This window comes from Hipposideros armiger, unplaced genomic scaffold (genome assembly GCF_001890085.2).
Source record: "Hipposideros armiger isolate ML-2016 unplaced genomic scaffold, ASM189008v1 scaffold_26, whole genome shotgun sequence".
NCBI lineage: Eukaryota > Metazoa > Chordata > Mammalia > Chiroptera > Hipposideridae > Hipposideros > Hipposideros armiger.
The window spans coordinates 2,341,235-2,362,426 of record NW_017731376.1 but is presented as its reverse complement, the minus strand read 5'-3'; the positions used below and the strand labels follow the sequence as shown (position 1 = coordinate 2,362,426).

At 36.3% G+C, this 21,192-nt stretch overlaps 1 protein-coding gene across 21 annotated transcripts in view; it reads left to right on the top strand.

Annotated features, from left to right (window-relative positions):
• Window positions 1–21,192, top strand: part of COL25A1 (collagen type XXV alpha 1 chain) — a 469,048-nt gene that overhangs the window by 243,945 nt on the left and 203,911 nt on the right. For all 21 annotated transcript variants that reach the window (XR_002123213.1, XR_002123212.1, XM_019636067.1 and 18 more), the window contains exons 3-4: window positions 10,451–10,495; window positions 12,937–12,944. Coding sequence is in view for 19 of the 21 variants with exons in the window: in XM_019636067.1 (XP_019491612.1) it covers window positions 10,451–10,495; window positions 12,937–12,944 (53 nt within the window). In the remaining 2 variants the exon portion in view is untranslated. The remainder of the gene's footprint in view (window positions 1–10,450; window positions 10,496–12,936; window positions 12,945–21,192) is intronic.

Genomic DNA, 21,192 nt, shown 5'->3' with positions numbered 1-21,192 from the left:
AAGTACAGTGGTTTTCCAGTATGTTCTTGTGAGAGCCTCCAATGGTCTTGTAAACATGGTCATTTTCCCCTAGTTATAAAATTTACAAATCAGTTTTTTCTTGGGTAAACTTGAAATGCTTCATTTAAACTTAACACCAGCTGGAACTGAACTTATATTGAAATATCTGGGAAGAAGGGTTATAAGGAAAAGGCAGTTTTTTGCCCATTGGCCTCTTTCCACAAGGAATAGAAACTCAACCAGTTAAAAATAACTCTAATGATCAAGTAATGTTCAGAATTAGAGCCACCACAATTCTGATGTTAGTTACTTGTATTTTTTTAAAACATTTTCATAGCAATTGTTAAAGTTGGAAAAATATAGAAATAGATAAAAGAGGAGTCTTGCTCTCAATGTATTTCATGAGAAAGGTGAAAACATACTTTACCAGAAGGACATGCCTTGTTGCTTAAGTACTGTCCTAATGAGAAGTATATTTTGAAATAACTAGCCCAGTTTCTTGTAAATCAGTGGTTTTTAAACCATTTTGGCTGCCACCCCAAGGAAGCATTGCATTTTACATTTAAACCAATGCACACATACATATCCACCCAGTGGGCTTAGGTGGCCTAATGTGTACACTGTTAATGCATTCATATTTATTAGCCACCTAAGGGAGGTTTTTTTGCTTTGTTTTGTTTTCTCTTTTTATATCTTCCATAAGTCACATTGTTTTATTTCCATTCGTTGAACACAATTTCTGCACATACATTATGTTTCAGAAGTTTTACTTGAAATTGTGAAAAAGCTCCTGGTATAAAAGCTAGAAAATAAGCCTATTTATAAAGGGTATGTTTATAAAATTAATTTAAAAATTTGGTATTTTTATTTGCTTTTTAAAATTCCCTCTAGAAATTTAACAAAACAACTCAGTACTAATCTTAGAGGGCCAGTATATTATAGATATTTATAGCCTTGTTAAAGTTATGATATGGCCTGGTTAGAGCATAAAAATAAATTTAGCAACTTAGTTTTTGTGGTTTATTGCTAAAATAGTAATAAACTTTTTTCTAAAAAGCTATTAATTTTATATTTGTTATTACTCTAATAGTGTGTAAGAATAGAATCTCTGAAACATTTGTTAGTCTGTCTCTTGTGTTGTTAAAAAAAAAGGGAGAAATACTTTCACAATTTTTCAATTGAACTTATTGCCTTTAATATAAATACCGTATATCTGAATAATATAGTGAGAGTTTGAGAGCATGTCTATTGTAAACTTAAATTAATACCTATTATTTATTAGGATTAACTTTCTTTTATAAACTGACATTCCATTTCCAGGACATTTAAAACAAACACACACACAAAAAAGATATTTAAAACAAATAAACCTGTTTTATACATAGTGGAGCACATGCTGATTTAAAATATCTTGGAAAATAAGTCTCTTGAATAAAAAAAGTTATTTCTTTAAAAAATGATCATGATATGAAATAATGCTGGCAGGCTTCAAACAGCCCATAGGCAGCATTCCTTTAAAGGCTCTTCGGGTGATAAGCCCTGAGTTTGTTGTTAGAGATATAAGGATGAACAAGAGAATTTCTCCCAAGAGCTCACGGTTGAGTGGGAGACTGTAACAGGTAATTTTATATATTATATATATATAATTATATATATATTATATATATATATATATATATATATATATATATAATATATATATATATTTGTAAAAGTATGAGACAGGCCATTGATAAAATAAAGCAGTTCAGAAAGTTTCTGCTGGTTGTGTCCAGCCTCCCAGTTTATGGAGCGTGAGTTCAAAAGGGAAAGGCAGTGTGGTAAGTCAAAGAGCATTGAACTTGGAATCAGGAAGCTGGTGTCTGCTGTATGGGACCTTCAGCAGGTTGTTTTCACCTCGATTTGATATTTGCAGAAATACGAAACATTGATTTATAAGCTTGTTTTAGCCAATGAACTTTTACTGCAAATGGTTGCAACTCGGTATGACAAATTTGGGCTGCCCTGATAGTTCGTTACGAAGCACGTTGTGAAAAACTTTGGGCTGTATCACCTCCTGGGTATGTTGTAGTAGAGATGTTTTGTGAGTGTGAAGAAAACACATTTTAGCTGATATTCTACTTCTCCCAGTTATTAGCTCTTTAAGCTTTTTGCTTTCTAATTGTAGAATGAAAGGCTTTGGTCTACATAGAAAGCATTTCAGGCATTCAGCAAGCAAGCAGGTGGGAGGACTTTGGGGGAAGGCTCTGAAACGAATCTCTGCCTGCTCCTAAGGTTAATCCAGATCTGAAGGTAAACCTGGTTTAGTCTATTGGAGGATGGATGAGGAGGATGGCTCAGAAAGGATGATCTGAGTCTCCTCTGTGCCCAGACAGGTTCCTCCCTCCCTAGAGCCACCTGCAGCTGTTGGAAACCTATTCCGAGGGTCTGCTGCGTGGAGGGATCACCCTAGGTTTGCACGCACCTCTCCTCTAGGCCTCCCTATCCCAGCATGCGCCTGCCTGTCGGGCCTGACCATCTGCTCACTGCTTCTGACTCACTCTTTCCCGGCCTGACCACAAGCTCAGCCTCCCGCTCTGCCTTCAGAATTCTGGATAAGAGGATTTGCTTTTTTAAATATTTACCGTTGTTTGAGGCATTTCGTAGTATTTTCTCTGATGTCCTTCAAGGATCTCCATGCTTCTAGAGATGAAACTTCTAAGAAGTTTCAGCTTTTTATGAGGATGTGTCAAATTGTTTAGCAGTCTTAACTATTTTTATTGACAACTCTGACAGTAATATATCATGAAAATAGTTTATAAGCCTTGCTGCATTAATGAAAAATAAATGGTCCAGTAACATAGTCTATGGCACTTTATAGTTTTCGTCCTTACAATAATTATATAAATGTGGTAGTTCTATTCACCAGATCTTTTAGCAGACGAAAACTAAAGAGGTTAATTGGAAGTTAGCTTAATTTACACAGTAGTGAAAACCTTTTATCTCTTTATTCTACGTTCTTTTCATTATACTGAATTTCCTCTTTGAATAGAAGGTACTGTTAATCTCTCACACTTTTATTCACATACATATTCAGCATTTCTTATCAAATGCTCAAATATATTATGATCACTTAATGACTACCTATAAAAAGAAAATAAAAATAAAGCAAAAGAAGGGGGGCTAATATTTACTGAGCTTAATTTGTGCTTTTACATGCGTTCATTACTTACTTCACAGAAATTCAGTCAGGAATTAATTCCCTAATGACCCATGTCATCAATGACCTTGAGGTCATTTGTGTAATGAGATAGCTACATTTCTCTCTCTTGGGTTTTTATGCAACATACCCAAGCACAATCACCCAGGGTCGAGCCTTCCCTTTGTTTTTTGTTTTTTGTTTTTAAAGCACTTTATTAAAATATGATTGACATGTAAAAAGCTGTATATATCTAATGTTTACAACTCAGTGAGTTTGGGATAAGTATACATCCATGAAATCATCACCATAATCAGGGCCATACACATAATCATCATCTCCCAAAGTTTCTTCCTGTTTCTATAATTACTATTACTGTTATTAAGAATGCTTAACATAAGATCTACCCTCTTAGCAAATTTTAAGTGTAAAGTGCAGTGTTGTTAGCTATAGGCACTATGCTGTGTGGTAGAGCTCCAGATTTGTTTATCTTGCATAATTAAAACTTTGTACCCTTTGACCATCACCTCTCCATTTCCTCCTACCCGCAGCTCCTGGCAATGACCATCCTACTCTCGGCTTCTATGAATTTTACTATTTTTGATTCCACATATAAATGAGATCATACAGTATTTGTCTTTCTGTATCTGGATAATTTCACTTAGCATAATGTCCTCCAGGTCCATCCATGTTATTGTAATTGGCAGACTTTCCTTCTTTTTAAAGGCTGAATAATATTCCACTATATCTCTATCTCTGTATCTATATTTATCTATCTCTATATCTCTATATCTATCTATATATCTACATATCTATATATATCACATTTTCTTTGTCCATTCATCAGTTGATGAATTTTGTTTCCATATCTTGGCTATTGTGGAAAATGCTGCAATGAGCCTGGGAGTGCAGGTATCTTTTTGAGATACCGATTTCAATACCTTTGGCTAAATACCCAAAAGTGCAATTGCTGGATCATTTGGTAGTTCCGTTTTTAATTTTTTAAGGAACCACAATGCTATTTTCCATAGTGGCTGCACCAGTTTACATTCCCACCAACAGTGTACCTGGATTCTCTTTTCTCTATACCCTCTCTAACACTTTAGCTTATTTAAAAAAAAAAGTCAGTAACCTAGCAGGTGTGAGGTGATTTTCTGGTTTTGATTTACATTTCTCTGATGATCAGTGATATTGGCCATTTGTATGTCTTCTTTGGAAAAATGTCTATTCAAGTCCTTTGCCCATTTTTAAGTTTGGTTATTTGTGGGGGTTTTTTCTGTTAATTTGTAGGACTTCCTTATATATTTTAGATATTAACCCCTTATTGCATGTATTATTTGCAAATATCTCCTTCCATTCTGTAGGTTAAGCTTTTATTTTGTTGATCTTTTCCCTGTATGTGCAGAAACTTTTTAGTTTAATATAATCCCACTTGTTTATTTTGCTTTTGTAGCCTGTGTTTTTGATATCATATCTAAAAAGTCATTGCCAAGACCAATGTCAAGGAACTTTGTCCCTATGTTTTTCTTCTAGTTTTATGGTTTCAGTTCTTTAAGTCTTTAATCCATTTTGAGTTGACTTCTCCCTTTTGTTTCTTTCCACATTATTTCTTCTTTCCAAAAAGCAGACACAGCCAGAAATGTGTATTGAAATAGAAAGCAAGAGATATACAACAAAATAAAATATCCAGCCAATTATGAATTTTGAAATTTTTCTCAAACACTTACTGTGTGTTTTATTGTAAATGTTTATAAGATGTAAACATATTTTTAAATACCAATAAAATTCCCGTAAAAAAATTTATTTTCAGAGTACCCAGAAAGGTTATGTTTAAGCTCAGCTTGAAATACTAGGAGTGAAAAGGAGTGAACAGATCCAAATAATAGCAGTAGAATTGACAAGTTCTTGGTGATTTATCTGATAAACCAGATAAGGCTATTCCAAATACCTGCAATAACTGCCCACCCCTAAGACCATGGAAAGGCCCATCTATCTAGGAATATGTTTATTTCTAGTCACATATCTAACCTTAGAAAAGAGCCTTGTCACAGATAGGTACATCATTAATGAGGACTACAGTGCTCCAGCAATATTAGTTGTGGGCCGAAGAAACTGGTTTGGCTTAAGATACCTTGCTATGATGTGATCTCATGACCTTGATCTGTCTGCAGTTGGTTTTTTTTGTTTTTTGTTTTTTGTTTTTTTAGCTGAGTCATCCTGCCACCTTTTGGCAGCTCAGTGGCAGCTCAGCTCGGGCTGGGAATCGAACCAGCGACCCTGTGGCTCAGAGCTCACACTCTTGAGCGAGCTCTTAACCAACTGAGCCACTCGGCTGACTCTGCAGTTGGGTTTTTTAACACTGGTTTTTAATGTATTACCATCATGGCTAATTTTTACTAATTTCGATCTCATGCTGACAGTTTGTATTATCCTTCAAGCAAAACTCTCCCTAAAGCATGAACAGTACTGGTAATCACGCAATTTCTTATCATGAAGAGCAATCTGTTTTTATAGCCTCCCTCTGTTTTCTATAATTCATTCTTCATTTCATGAATTCTCTGCTTGTAAGTTTTCACTTCCTCTGTTGCTGATAGCTTCTGCTTTTTCTCTTCCCATTCATATTCTTGAACCAGTTTCTTTTGCAGAGTCATGCCTTTCTCCTGATAGAATTTACTGAGAATTTCTGCTGCAAGGATCTGGCCAAATTCAGTGAATAAGAGTCAGGTTCCAGCTTCTATATTTGTTCTTACAGCTCATGCCTGGCTGACACTTCATCACTCAGTTTGGAATGGAAAATGGCCACTATCTTTTTCAACTATTGTTAACATCGGTTTTGTCTGGGAAACAGCCATCATTTGTCTTTTCTGATTTTTCATATTCTCACTCTGGTGATCTGCCAGCTGTCCATTGTCAATTTTATCCCGTCTATATAATTTTTTATTACTTTTACTCTTAAATTCAGAAGCAATATCAAATTGTCTCATTTGCATAGTAGACATCTTCAAAACTTCTGTTTATTCTTTTTGTAAGTAAGATCTTTATGTCTTACTGAGAGTTTTGTATAATTTATTAGCTCAGTATAATGCTCATTCCAGCTCTCTGTTTCTTCTAGTAATTATAACATGCTCTTCTCAAATCTAGTATTTTCTTTGTAAATCCAATAGAGCTTAGATCCCCATCCTCTCATAATTTAGTTTGGCTTCATTTTCTCTCTCAACTATTATGAAATTCTTTGTAAAGCCTTATCATATTTAATTGATGTCTGTCTTGTCATATTTCTTTTTACTTTTCTTAGATTCTGTTTTTCTCAATTCTCAATATAAGAAACAGGTTTCCCATACTGTTCAACTCATTTCTCTAAGCCTTCTGTTTGAATATTTAAGGCAGACATGTTCAGAAATAGTCTAATTTTGTTTCTTGATTTCTTAAAAAAAAAAATCACTGCTTCTTTGATCATTTTTTCATAATAAGGTGCCAGCATGGTTGCCTTCTGCAGAGGGTTCCCTTCCTGCTTTATAACTGGTGCCTTTTCACTGTGTCCTCACAGAGTGTGAGGGACTAGGAGTATCTGTGGGGTCTCTTACAAGGCACTAATCCCATTCATGAGGCTCTAGCCTTGAGACTTGAGCACCTCCCCAAAACCCTACCTCCTAATACCATCATCTTTGGGGTTAGAATTTCAACATGTAGATTTTTGAGGATATGCATTCTGTATCTTCCACATCAATTCTTTCTTCAACCATACCTAGGCTAGCACTTAATTGGTTTACGTTTTTCTTTTTTAATTTCAATGACTTTATTTTTCATTTTCAAAATTTCTAAAGGGCTCTTTCAAATCCACTTGTTCTTTTTTTTTTTTCTTGTTTACATTTTAAATCCCTGCTCTTTAATGGATATTACTTTTTCATTTATTTCTTAAAGCTTAATTAAGATACCAACCATTGTCTGATGGTTTCTTTTCTTTTTTTTTTTTAAAGATTTCATTGGAGAATTGGGGGAGGGGAACAGTGTTGGGGAATTGGGGAAGGGGAACAGCCAAGTTGTTGTCCTTCAGTCTTACTTGTGGAGGGCGCAGCATGCTCAGCTCCAAGTCCAGTCGTGCCGCTCAGCTCAAGGTGCTGTGTTTAATTAGTTGCCGGTGGGCATAGCCACCATCCCATGTGGGAGTCGAATCAGCAGCCTCGTTGTTAAGAGCGCATGCTCTATCCACTGAGCCATCCAGGCGGCAGCTAAGCTCAAGGTGCCAAGTTCAGTCTTTAGCTGCTGGTGGGCATAGCCCACCATCTCAAACAGGCAACCTTGTTGTTAGGAGCATGTGCTCTCACCAGCTGACCCATCCTGCCACCTGTTGGCAGCTCAGCGGCAGCTCAGCACGGTCGCAGCTCACTGGCCCATGTGGGAATCAAACTGGCAACCCTGTTGCTCAGAGCACGCACTCTTGAGCAAGCTCTTAACCAACCGAGCCACTTGGCCGGATCCTGATGGTTTTTTTAAAATTATTTTTACCTGGAAAGAATTCGTGATCTTTTTATTGAGTGCTGTCTTTCTTAGAATTAGATTTCTTCATACATTTTTGGAATTTTGATTTGTATATTCATTATGAATACTAGGGATTTTTTTTGTTTTGTTTTGTTTTTATTTTCTTGGTGTAGTTTTCTCCCTGTGTTTTTCTGCCTTTCTTCCTTCTGTGCTCGCCCTTTCTTACCTAACCGTTTTGTCTTTATCTGACCTGCCAGCCTTCTAGGTCAGACTTGTCTTAAAATGGCATTTTAGGACTCTGCCCCAGGTTTATGTTGGGGATATCATAGAATGAGGCATCAAATCAGCAGACGTTCACTTCATTTTCTGATTGAGCGATTGTATCTACAGTCCTCATCCTTTAGGCGAGAGACCTAGGTTTTTTTTCAGTGTCTCTTGAGCATTTTCAAACCCCTGGCTTTAAGTGGTGATTATAGCTCTGGTTAGGGAACTTTATGAGCATTTACTCTTCAGGAATAGAATTCATGGCCACCATTCCCACTTCTAGAACTGGAACCCACCAAGCTCATGATTTTTTCCCAATTCTCCACTTTTCATTTCTGTTCAATTTCTGGACTATAAACATGTTCATTTCTTTTTTTTTTTAAGATTTTATTGGGGAATTGGGAGAGGGGGAACAGACAAGTTGCTGTCCTTTTGTTATTCAGCCTAGTTGTGGAGGATGTTGCTTCACTGGCCCATGTTGGTATTGTTATTGTGCTCTTCCCAGGTGAGGCAGATCGGTTACTGGCCTCTGGACGGCCACTCATGGCAGCTCTTGGCAGCTCACACCGGCTGCTGGCCACTCACGCTGGCTGCTGGCTACACATGGTAGCTTATGGCAGCGCAGGGGCTGCAGCCTACACTGTCGCTGGCGACTCACGCAGCCCAGCTTCAGGTCCGGCTGTTGTTCATCATTTTAGCTGTAAAGGGTAGTGTCACTGGCCCTCATGTGGGATCCGAACCAGGGCCCTGCTGCTCAGAGCTGACGTCCCAAGCCAGCTTTTAACCAACGTGCCACTCGGCCGGCCCTTCATTTCTTTCTGAATACAAATAATTCTAAAATGTTTTTTTCTTTTTCTAATTGACCATGTGTTTGGAATAGAAGGAACAAATCAGAGTATAAACTCATTGTACCATCTTCACATCATTCTACTAGTGAATTTTTCATGTGTGTATTTTAATATTTTCAACTTCTTTGCCTTTTCAGGGATGATATATATCTTATTCATGACCTATAACCCCTACTATGAAGATCACAGACAATCATAAGTGTATAGTAATTGCTAAAAACTTCTTAGTTTAATTGATTTTGTAATAGAAAACTATCTGATTTTTAATTTTAAGGATACTGTAAATATTGGAATATGTCATATACACCTGTGTATTTGTTTGTTCGAGTATGTGTATAAGTGTATATTTTTCATCCCTATTAGTGTCCCACTGGATTTATTTATCTGTTTTCATGATTCTCCTTTTACTCCTAATCTGGCCAAGAATATCCTAAATATGATAAAAACTTCTTTTTATGCTAGAATACAGACAGGAATCTGAAATTTCTTATGACAGTTTTGGACACTGCTATAAAGCTGTTTCTCCTAATATTTTCCATTGATTTTATTGCTTGATTGTTTTTAACCTCTTACAAAACACAGATGGCCAGACTTATTCTGTGTAAGAGCTTGAGAGGAAGCTAACTGGCCCACTAATGTTTTCATTTCTCATCATAGTGTTTCCATGCGGAAGTCAGTAGCTCAGGATCCCATTAAGAGTCGGCTGGATGCTAAGGCCTCTACTGCTTGTGTCTTGAACTTTAGAATTTTGAAGTCATCAGTCCAACTTAGCAGCTCATTGTTTAAAACCAGGAAGTTCTGTATTTTCCTTGGCCTTTTTCTTCCAGCAAATATTACAAGACCTCAGTTCTCATTGTGGGCTAATTATTCTCTTCTATTTGCTGGGATCATAATTCAGTGGGAGCTATTCCTACCCAAGGAAATAAGGGGAGAAATTATGTAATTGAGAAGAATTGTTTGAAAGCCACGAGTGTCTAGAAGCTTGTGCTAAGTCTGATACATACTATCTTGGTGGTCTTCACAGGCAACTCACTGAAAAAAAAAAGTTTTTCTCCGTTTTTAAAATGGGATCATCATACAGACTAAATATTTATTGAATGACAATAGTGAGCTAGCCCCTTAGAAAAATGAGACCTATAGTTATTATCTAAACACTTTGCAGTTAAAAGCGTTGCGACTTTAACTTAGCTGGTTCTCAGAAAAATTCCAATATAGGAAAATTCACATTTAATAAAATAGAAATATTTGTAAGATTATTTTCATTAATATATACATTTAACTAGCCGCCAACTAAATATTTTTGAGAATCATAATGGACCTGACCGAAGAGAAACCATAGTAATTTGTACTTAGTACTTTTAATTATTAACATACTGAAACCTTCAGAAAAGAAATCTTCCTAAGCAACAGGAAATCTCAACATCACCAGTTTGCTTATTAGCAAAGCCTTTATTGATGACATCCAGGCAGGATGAACAAAAATTCTGAAGGTTTAGTGTTCCTGTATCTTACTAGATGATGAGAGATAAAGTACAACTTTTATGACTAGATGAAGCTTAAGAGTTATGGGTCTGGTCCCTTTCTTGAATTTCTTAGTTAAAAGGAGTGATAAAATATATAGAAATTATTTACTGGCCATTTTGGAACCAAACATTCAAAAAAGTCATTCTTTGTATTTCAGGCCCTCCTGGGAAACGAGGTAAGAGAGGCCGAAGAGGAGAATCTGGTAAGTTTCCCTTGAGGCTGCTCTGTGTCATTGATGTTCTGTTAGCTTCCCGCATTGTTCCTCCTAATTAACGATTATACCATCTTATTAGAGGTCCTGCGGGTGCGTGCGTGCATATGGTTAAATCTCTGCTAGACCTAGAATATTTTTTATTATCTTATTTCCATCAAACTGTAGGAAGGAGAAGTTTGCAAAATATTATTAATTACCACTGTCACCCAATTTGGACTTATGTACTGTGTCGAGTCTGACTTTTCAGTATATAGTGAGGGTTTCTTAATTGCACACAGTGTGGCAACATCACCCATGCTTCCATCTTCATAGCTGGTCAGTACATGCAGGTTCTCTGTGAAAACATATGCCTTGGGACACCAGGGCACATGTCTTGGAAAGCCTTATTATTATTTTATCCAACTGGTACAATTTTGTCATGCTTTTACTCTCATTCTTTTCAAAGTTTGAGAATTTTTATTCCTCTTGTATAACCGTAGAAATTTAGTGATGACAGGAGCCTTAGTAATCAATCCAGCATTTTCATTTTGTAGTTGAGGAAACAGAGGCCCAGAGCAGTCAGGTGATTTGGCCAAAGCCACATAATTTTTTATAAGCAGAACTTGAAATATAACCAGTTGTCCTGATGCCCACTTCAGTGAGCTTTTGCTTTCAGGCCAAATCCCTATATGTAAAGTGAAACAGAAGAGTCAAATAAAAAACTATTTTTTTTTAAACCAAGATATCTGAATGAGTAAGTTCATGTACTGTTTTACTTGTGCTATAAAGTCTAAGACTCCAAAAATATAAATGACTACATGAAGCCTTATCAGGCTATTGGTTCTTCCTTGCAAGATAAGGGGAAGGTATTTAAGATTTGCGTCTAGTGTTTGCTAAGAAATGTTATTTTCTGTATTTCTCAGTATTAAAAACAATTCGTTACTGATGGTTGAAAGAGTAGGAATACTAATCTATCAAAAGAGCAGAGAGAAGACTGATTTTTTTTTTATCTCCTTTCCCCTTTCTTTTGGAAAAAAGATGTCAAAGTAGAAAGGATTTATGAAAATTCAATAATTTGGGTAGTGTTGCTGCTTAATTACTTTAAGAATATTCTCAAAACTTGTCATTAAACCTCACTGAATCTAAATAATTGGAAACTTGTCTAGGTAGTCCCTTCACAAAGTGCAAAGTTTCATAATAGAGGGTGCTTTATGAATTTGTTTTGAGGAAAAAAATAATATAACATTGGTAGAGTCAAATAATCACTGAATTGATCTTTGTGTCAAATGAAAGAAAAAAAGGATTGAGGGAAAAGAATGAAAATTTATGTTTATACAGAGTTTTATAGAAAAATAAAAGTCAATTCCCAACTTTTTGGTTACAGAGAACTGGTATTTTAATTGAGCATATGGTGTGTGAAATATTGAAATTTTCTTAGACTTTGCTGATGTTTTGATGAGAATACACAATTTTAAAGAAAGTTATGTAAGCATCGAAGCTTATTATTTTATATATTGGCAATACCACTCAATGAAAAACATTCTTAAAACAAATAATAAGGCCCGGCCGAGTGGCACATTGGTTAAGAGCTGGCTTGGGATGCCAGAGGGCCCCGGTTTAGATCCCACATATGAGGGCCAGTGACACTGCCCTCTACAGCTAACATGCTGAACAACAGCTCAACCTGGAGCTGGGCTGCTGTGAGTTGCCGGAGATGGCGTAGGCTGCAGAGGAGCTGCAGTGGGTTGCCATGGGCTACCGTGTGTAGCCAGCAGCCAGCGTGAGCAGCCAGCAGCCGCCCTGAGCAGCCATCCAGAAGCCGGCGACTGATCTGCCTCGCCCAGGAAGAGCGCAATGATGGTGCCAACTTGGGCCAGTGAAGCAACGTCCTCCACAACTAGACTGAAGAACAAAAAAGGAGAGCAACTTGTCTGTTCCCCTTCCCCCAATTCCCCAATAAAAATCTTAAAAACAAAAAAAAACACAAAAAAACGAAAAACAAATAATAAGTACATTTCTAATTTACCCATTTTATCAAACTCAAGAAAGTTATGGATATCAATTCTCTATAACTGGTCTGTCATAAATGACCAAAGATCCTCCTGATTCATATTTTATCTAAATTTTTAGATATATAAATTAGACAATATTTGCTTAAGATACATGAATGTCTTAGTAATTCATAAAGAGGCTTCGGGGAATCTGAACATTCATTATATTTTATGAAAAATTTTGTGTACACGTAGATGTAAACATTTTTCTGATATACAGAAAAGGTTTGTGATCTAAAAAAAGATTAAGACTCATTGAATTCTAAATGACTTGTATGTCCCTTGTATTGTGCTGATAATTATGATATTTTAATCTTTTATTCAGTCTTAATATTTTTCATATTCACTAATTTGTCTCTCCCTTTTTCTTACCTTCTCTACCCACTCCCCACCATATAGGTCCTCCTGTAAGTATCTTTGCTGGATTTTGGCTCTTCTACATTAATCAGGATCACGTATGTTAAAACTTGGTTATAACATCAAAATATAGTCTATATTCCAATGGGAAAAATGTTACTGACCTTTTAAGAGTACTTAACTTTGGGAAATTATTTTTGAAGTACACTATTTTGTGATCTTGGGATACATTAGAGTGCAATGTGTCGACTAAAAAGACTTTTATTGTTAATACGTATCATCACAAACCAACTACTCTCTTGGGACTTTGGAAATAACTTATGAAGTTCCTGATATTAAATACTTTTCCTGGAATTCTGAGGATTTTTGCAAGCAAATCTCTAAGCTCTTTCGCACTTCTTTTTTCATCTGTTTAAACTTGTATCTGAAGTATTTGCATTTGCCTGTCCACCAAATGTAGATGGCAACATGATCATGGAAATGATACCCCCCATGGGCTTGGTCTAACACTCCTCCTTAGGCAACGCTCCCTTTGAAGTTCGCTGGAGTTTTGCCTGCATAAAGAGCATGAGATGGAGCCCTTGGAGAGTTGCAATTTCTTTTTTCTTTGCTTGAGCAAGTCATAGCGGCAGCATTCCTGTCTGCTTTGCACTCACAGGAACAGATTATCTTGTCAGCTTTGAGCTAGATGTGTTTTTGAGTAATATCCTGGATATCTGTTGTCTGACCCCAGTGTTTGTACTGTGCGTTGTACATTTACGGTAGCAATGATCATTGGCCTTGAGACACTTTCTCATCCCGAAGAGCCATTTTTGCTCCAGGGTTCACAGACTCCTCATTGGCAACTTATCTAACAGGCCAGCATGGTCTGGGGAGAGGGGCTTAGCTTATACTCGTTTACTTTATTCAGAGGAAGCATTGGCTTCCAAATATCTTTTGCAGTCTTCCTGCCACATTCAAGGATGGAACATAAATCATGTTAGAATTGACTCTGCTTCTGTAACTGACTTTCAGTTCTTGCTTAATACTAGGCAGATGGCATGCCCCAGGCCTAGGAGCCTGATTCTTTGGCTTCTTATTTAATCTTCTGCCTTTAAAACTGGAAACAAACCACGACAACCCAGAGGAAACTCCGGAGATTACAGCCAGGATAGTGTTCAAGGCTTTTTTTGGTGGATGTAAGTATTACACAGGCCAAGAGGTAGTCAAATCTCATTTCTGCCTTCTCGGGACTTTCAGGATTCTAGAATTTCCTCTTTGGCTCTTCACAAATTTAGGCAGCCATGTAGCTCTTGCTTCCTAGGGGTTTTTAGCCCAGATTCTCTACCTAAAGATTTCAATTGTTCTTCCTTTTGTTATTATATAAAAGGTAAAGAGGACTTATGTTTTAAGCCCCTAGTAGATGGCAGGCAATATTCTAGGCGCTTAACACTCATACTTTTCATTTTATCTCAAAACTACTCTGATATTACCATTCCCTTTGTTCAGTGCTGTGGGTCATAGAGGTTAATTATCAATGGTTGCATAGCCAGAGAAGGTTTGCAAAGCTGGAATTCAATTGTGTATGACTGATTTTAAACATTTTCTGCTTACCACATTATCCCAATTCCTTATGAATGGTAGATGTGTTATAACATGAATGACAGGTACACAAGTTTGGAAGACCATGGGTCAAATAATATTAATTACATACATAAATAAAAGCATGACCAACAAAATATAGAATAGCTAATCCATAAGACAAGTATTAATACTGCCCCATCTCAACTGTATCTTAAAAAACTTATACTGTGTTTGACAAATTGCATCAAATCCAAAAAATAGAGTATCATTATGAGTTTTTATACTGACTAAAAGATGATTCACGTTGCTTACATTTGACAAAATGAGAAACCATTGACTTTGAAAAAGAGGAGATACATATATATATATATATATATATATATATATATATATATATGGCTATCTTTACTAATACAATTGAGCCTTGCCTTGGAACCCCATATCCTGAGGGCCCTCATGGGTGAAATGCCTTGTAATGAAATCCTCTTCAGCCTCCAATTCTTAAGCCCCCCTCATGTATGATTTTTAAGAAGTATTTGCTTTTCATCAAATTTTGCATTAGACTAAGTGGCTTTATAAAATATTTCCATTATGTTTCTTGCATCTGAATAAAAGTTAATGAACAGTGACATTATTATGATGAAATGTATTGATCAATTTTATATTTATTTAGATGCAATATCCAATTATTGACAATTGCAACTTGTAGTTACCGTACTCTTCCTGTTTTTAACATCATTTAATTTTGTGTATTTTTCCTTCTACTTTTTTCATAAACTGAAATCTAAAAGTTTCTATAATTTTATTTGTAGAGAATTTTATTTCTCTAGTTTTGTATTTTAAAAACTTAGTTCACTACCTCCACAAATAAGAAATTGTATATACTATCAAGGATTACATTACTATTTTAATGGCAATTGCCCATGCTTTCATTCTGTAAATTAAATGTAAATCACAAAGGTAGTCTGAGAAGTGAAATAGTCTTGCTTCAGATAAGCAATCCTTGGAACATCCCCCCGACTTCCTTCTAGCCATGAGCTTCTGTGGTCCTGTGGCTTATACTGAGGTATAACCGGGTCCTGATGTGTATTTTTTTGTCATTCACTTTCAATAGTGCTTAACAGTGCAAAAGACAGCATTCGGGCACTCATTAAAACAAACAGGTGGAAGATTGGTTCGCCTGCAGGCAGATTTCTTTTGTCCCTGAGAGTTACCATTTTTCATTGTCCTCCTGAAGTAATACTCTCAAGTATGATTAAAAACCCCCAAAAATTTAATGATAAAATTTAATTTAGGAACCTTATTTTATATGTTCATTAGATGTACTTTGGAAAACTTGACTGTATCACACTAGAATGATGTGTGGCTAAAGCATTTTTTGGTCAGTTTCTATATCTTGCATATGAGATCATTTATAATTTAAAACTTGAAATACAACTTGAATTAGATCCCACATATCAATTTACTCTTTAGGAAGCTGTTCATTTTATTACCCAGCCTTATCCATTTTGACAAAAAAATGTTGCTACCACAAGAGTCTCTGCTCTAAAAGGTTGCTATGGAGCAATTTTATGATAATGTATGTAATTCATTTTTAGGTGAGTATCACATAATTTTTTTCTGTTTTCTTTCTCATAAAGGTAACATGTATTAAAACATTGTTCTAAAGGAATCCATGCAAGTGCTTTGAGTACCTAGCTCAGATGCCATAAACATATTTGCTAGAATGATTTGCCAGGCCATTGTGTTACCTGACTCTAGATGACATGAAATGGTACCTTCTATTTTGGATAAAATAGATTCATGTTTCAATAAGAAGCAAAGAGTACGATCAAATTTGCAAAATGACTTCAGGTTGTCCAAATGTCGCAAATTTTGCACTCGTTTTGACCTTTTTTAGAGTCATTGGGGGTGTAGTTTCTCTGTCCTTTTGTCCCAAAAGGAGCCATTCTAATATTCACAGGTAACAAAATCAAACAAGTCCTATAACTGTAGCCAGAAAAGTCAGGAGACCTGTTTTCAGTTGTTGTATCAGTCTATCAAGCCCTATAATTGTGCTTGACTGACAGATATATGATGTTATTGTTGGTAGCGTAAACCCTCTGAGGTGTGAATACGACGCTGTTGTGCAGCCTGTTCTGGTCCCCCCATCTTCAATAATTGTCAACTTGATATGAAACCCAGAATCTTGTTGACAGATGAATGAAGCAGACTTAGCCAAGTTAAGCTTACAGTGCTATTTTGGCCAATGTGGTAGATGAATTAGGAAAAAAAATCTCTGTAGAACTTTTAAATGAGAAACTCTGGTATCCTTACTTCATCTTGAAAAAAACAATATGGCTTTTAAGTCAACAGTCAATCTTTTCCAGATATGCTAATAACTACAATTTATAGTAACTACGTACCATGTGTCACACCAGTTCTCATACCTGCACTGTGAACTAGAGATTTATTGCACCCATTTTACGCAGGAGGAAACTGAGGGTTGAGTAAGTCAAGTAATTACCCGAAGGACTTACATTTAGCACGAGGCAAATCTAGAATTTGTACCCAGGCCTATCTCTCTTCAAAGGTCGTTTCCCCCCCTGGATTTCTACAAGATGTTTTTCAGGCAAGTAAGGTTTAAGGGTTACCACCTTCTTTGCAAGTATCTTTGTCGTTGTAACTTATCCTACCATCTGTTATCTGTGGTTCATTTTAAGCTTTTCTTAGTCATCTCTAGATCTTACATCTTTTCTGTGCTCTTTCATACTGCCAATTACTCAAAGCAAACTTATTAATCATCTAATTCTCATCTAGTGGAAGTAAGTTGTGTGGAGGTATACACTTTGACTCTTGAGTCAAGAAAACAATATAAAATTGTCATGGAGTTTTTTCAGCAAATTTTTCTTTAACTACTTCAATTGTTACATCCCTATTGTATTCAATTGTTAATTATTAAAAATATTCTGATTTCAATTAGGGCCCAAAGAGTATGCTTTTGAATGTGTAGTGACTGTTATTTTTTTCTATAATAATGGGGTATTATTTTTAATGGAGAGGGCAAACCATCTATCTTGTAGGAAGCAGCATTGCTACAATATACCAGGATGGCTAGATCAATTCTGATGCAGTCACCATAACAAACCAAAGAAACAAACAAAACAAACCTGGAGAATTAGTTTATGTTTAAAAGCTGTTTGGGGACAGTTATAATAGAATGGCTTTAGGCTGTCACAGATGGTTAAGTTCATTTTGGGACCCTGTACACTGGTTTGTCTCCTGGAACAAAAAATAGAAAAAGAGAATATAACTATAATTCTAACATAAAATAAATTCCCCATTGTCTTTTATGCCTTCTGTTTTGAGTGGTTCAAGCTGCCATTTTTGAAGCAGAAACTGTTCGGTGGCAATTTGTTTTAATGCTTCCTCTGATGTTGTTTATGTAGCTTTAGTGCCAGATTAAACAGAAGTTTGGAATTCTTGAAGGGCAAAGATAACGGGTAAAGATCCCACAAAATGAAATAAATAAGAGTGTTAAGTTAAAAAATAAAGATGAGGAGGAGGAAATAGGCACACAAAAATATTGACAATCTTTTTCTTTGCAAGTTATTTTTTCTTGTGGTCTATTTCTGGATACCATCTGTTTTATAATAACTTTAGCTGTTATAACAGACAACCCCTGATATGTTAGTGACTTACCACTAACATAGAAATTTATTTCTAATATATGGTGAAGGGCAATGCTTCTTGTAGGGATTCAGACTTGTTGAGTCTCTACTATCTTTTATATGTGTGTTCTAAGATTACCCTGGCGATAGACATATAGCCATCAGATAAGATAAGATAAATAAGAAAAAGAATGAAGGGTCACTGGGAGGATTTTCTTTTTCTTTCTTTTCTTTTTTTTTTTTTTTTGACCAACACTAGAAGTACAAGATTTTATGGTTTACGTTGCTTCTGGCCACATTTCTTTGGCAAGAGTCAAGTCACATTTTCATACCTAATCATGGAAAGGAGAGAAATGTACTTGTGAGCTTAGAAGTAAAAGTAAACAAATTTGGTGACCAGTGAATCTCTGCTGCCCTGTCTGGAAATAATTCCTGGAAGAAATAGAAAGAATCAGAAATCCCCAGAGAGATATACATAGGTATGTCACTTGGGTAATGCTGTGACCTGTCTTATTGTAACGTTTTAGTGAAGAAAAACTATATCAAAACTTTTCTATCACTACAAACTTAAACAGAAAAATAAAAAGGGAGAGATTTTTTTAAAAAAGAGAAACATAAAAGTTTAGGGGTGGTTTGTAAGAAGAATAGCGTATTACTGCCAGGCCATGAGACTTAGGCTCCCCTGGGTTACTTCATAACTTCATTGATAAAGAGGGCTTTTATTTTTAAGCACTTTCAAAATCTTTAAGCACCAACAGACACCGTTATGGCCGCCTTTTTTTTCTCCTTACTGTTTCTCAGCCACTGAGCGACTTCATTACCTTGTTTTGGGTCCGGGGTGACTTTCTCAACTGGAAATAATTCTGTTTATCTCTCTTATTTCCTATTCCCAATGGTTTCAAGTGAAAGTTTAATTTTTAGTAATACTTCTATGAAAAAATGACTACCACTTTTAGAGTCACTTTTATAAGGTTTGAAGAGTGAGCAACTGCCATTCTTGTAGTGACAACATAATTAAAACAAAAAAAGTAAGAGTTTAAGGATGAGTCTTCCCTCTCCCAAAGATACTTGGTAGATGAAATAAGCTTTTGGTGGTTCATTGGCCACCTGCATACCTTTCTAATATCCAGTCTACAAACAAACAAATGGGATGTCATATCACTTCTTTGTGTTTGACTTTCTTTGTGACCAAATACTGTGTCATGTTGCTGAATTCCTAGGGTTGTCTGCCTATGCAGACCTGTAAATATCTTATGGGACAAATTAGGGAAGTAATTATTAATTATTTGACTACTGTGGATTTGTGAAGCCGTAATTAGCCATAGATAGTCAGGAAAGCCACTCTCCAATAACATGCTGTTAGAAAGCAGTTTGGATATATTTTTTGAATGCTAATATTTTAAACAAGTCAAATGAGTGATTTAAGGGTACATTATTGTTTTCTCATGAATGGTTAAATATTTAATAATCTTTGAAGCATGTGATTGCAGAGAAAGCCTCACTGTCCTCATTCTTCCAAACTAGCTACTTAAAATCCTATGACTTCCTTTTATACAAAGAGTGGCTCCTGCTTAATTTCAGATCATGTGGATACCATGAAGTTGGCCTACATATGGCCAAAGTTAACTACATTTTCTGTTTGATCTAAATTGGGTCCTGGGCTATAATATAGAAAGCATTCCCTCCTTTTGTTGTTAAATGAATGTTAGTTCTTGCTTTGGTGATTAAAAAGATATCAAGCCATGGAATCTAAAGTATACCAAGTCACCTAAATGTTCTAAGGGGTGTTTTTAGTCATTATGAATGATATTTTGAATGCACCTTTTATTTCCACAAGTCTTTATGCTTTCTTTTTTTTTTTTTTTTTAAAGATTTTTTATTGGGGAATTGGGGGGATGGGAACAGTGCTGGGGAATTGGGGGAAGGGGAACAGACAAGTTGCTGTCGTTTTGTTCTTCAATCTAGTTGTGGAGGATGTTGCTTCACTGGCCCAAGTTGGCACCATCATTGCGCTCTTCTCTGGCGAGGCAGATCAGTCGCCGGCTTCTGGACGGCCGCTCACTGCGGCTGCTGGCCGCTCACGCTGGCTGCTGGCCGCTCACGCTGGCTGCTGGCCACACACGGTAGCCCATGGCAATCCACTGCCACAGGGACTGCAGCCCACGCCGTCGCCGGCGACTCATGGCAGCCCAGCTCCAGGTTGAGCTGTTGTTCAGCATCTCAGCTGCGGAGGGCAGTGTCACTGGCCCTCATATGTGGGATCCGAACCAGGGCCCTCTGGCATCCCAAGCGAGTTCTTAACCATCGCGCCACTCGGCCGGCCCGTCTTTATGCTTTCTTAAAATTTGCTTAGGCTTTATTAAATAAAAGGAAACTTTTTCTTGTTTTCTTACTTGCTAGTTTTTTCAGTCTCTCCCTCTTTCCATATATATATGAATACAAGTCACATTTGACTTCTGCAATTGCAAGAGGTGCTCAAAGTAGTTACCACCGATGTCTAGACACTTCTGATTACGGCAAACTACTGCTTGAGCAACGTTGACCAAAGTGTCTATACACATGACTTGTATTCATCTTTTGTTATTGGTATATATCGAGTATTACAATTTTAATACAATTTTCCTTTCTTAAAATGTGTATACATTTTTTGACACCCTCTGTATATATATCTAGCTTTCATTTCTACAGAATATTTTATTATAAAGTATTTCTTTATGGTCAAGGAAATGAATAAAGGACAGAATCATAGGATATAGTGGCAGAAGAGACTTCAAACCATTGTTAATAATTAGGTCATACAATTATTTAAAATATAGTGCCCATTGATTCACTGATTCACTCATCAAGCTCATAGTGAATGCCTAATATGTGCTCTGCCCTCTGCTATATATGATGGAGATAAAATAGCAAATAAAACATAGCCACAGACTGCAGACTGGTGCAGCCATTATGGAAATCAGTATGGAGGTACCTCAATCTTCAGAAAATGGAACTACCTTATGACCCAGCAATCCCACTCTTAGGTATTTATCCAAAAAATCCCAAGACATTAATCCGAAAAAATATATGTACCCCTATGTTCATT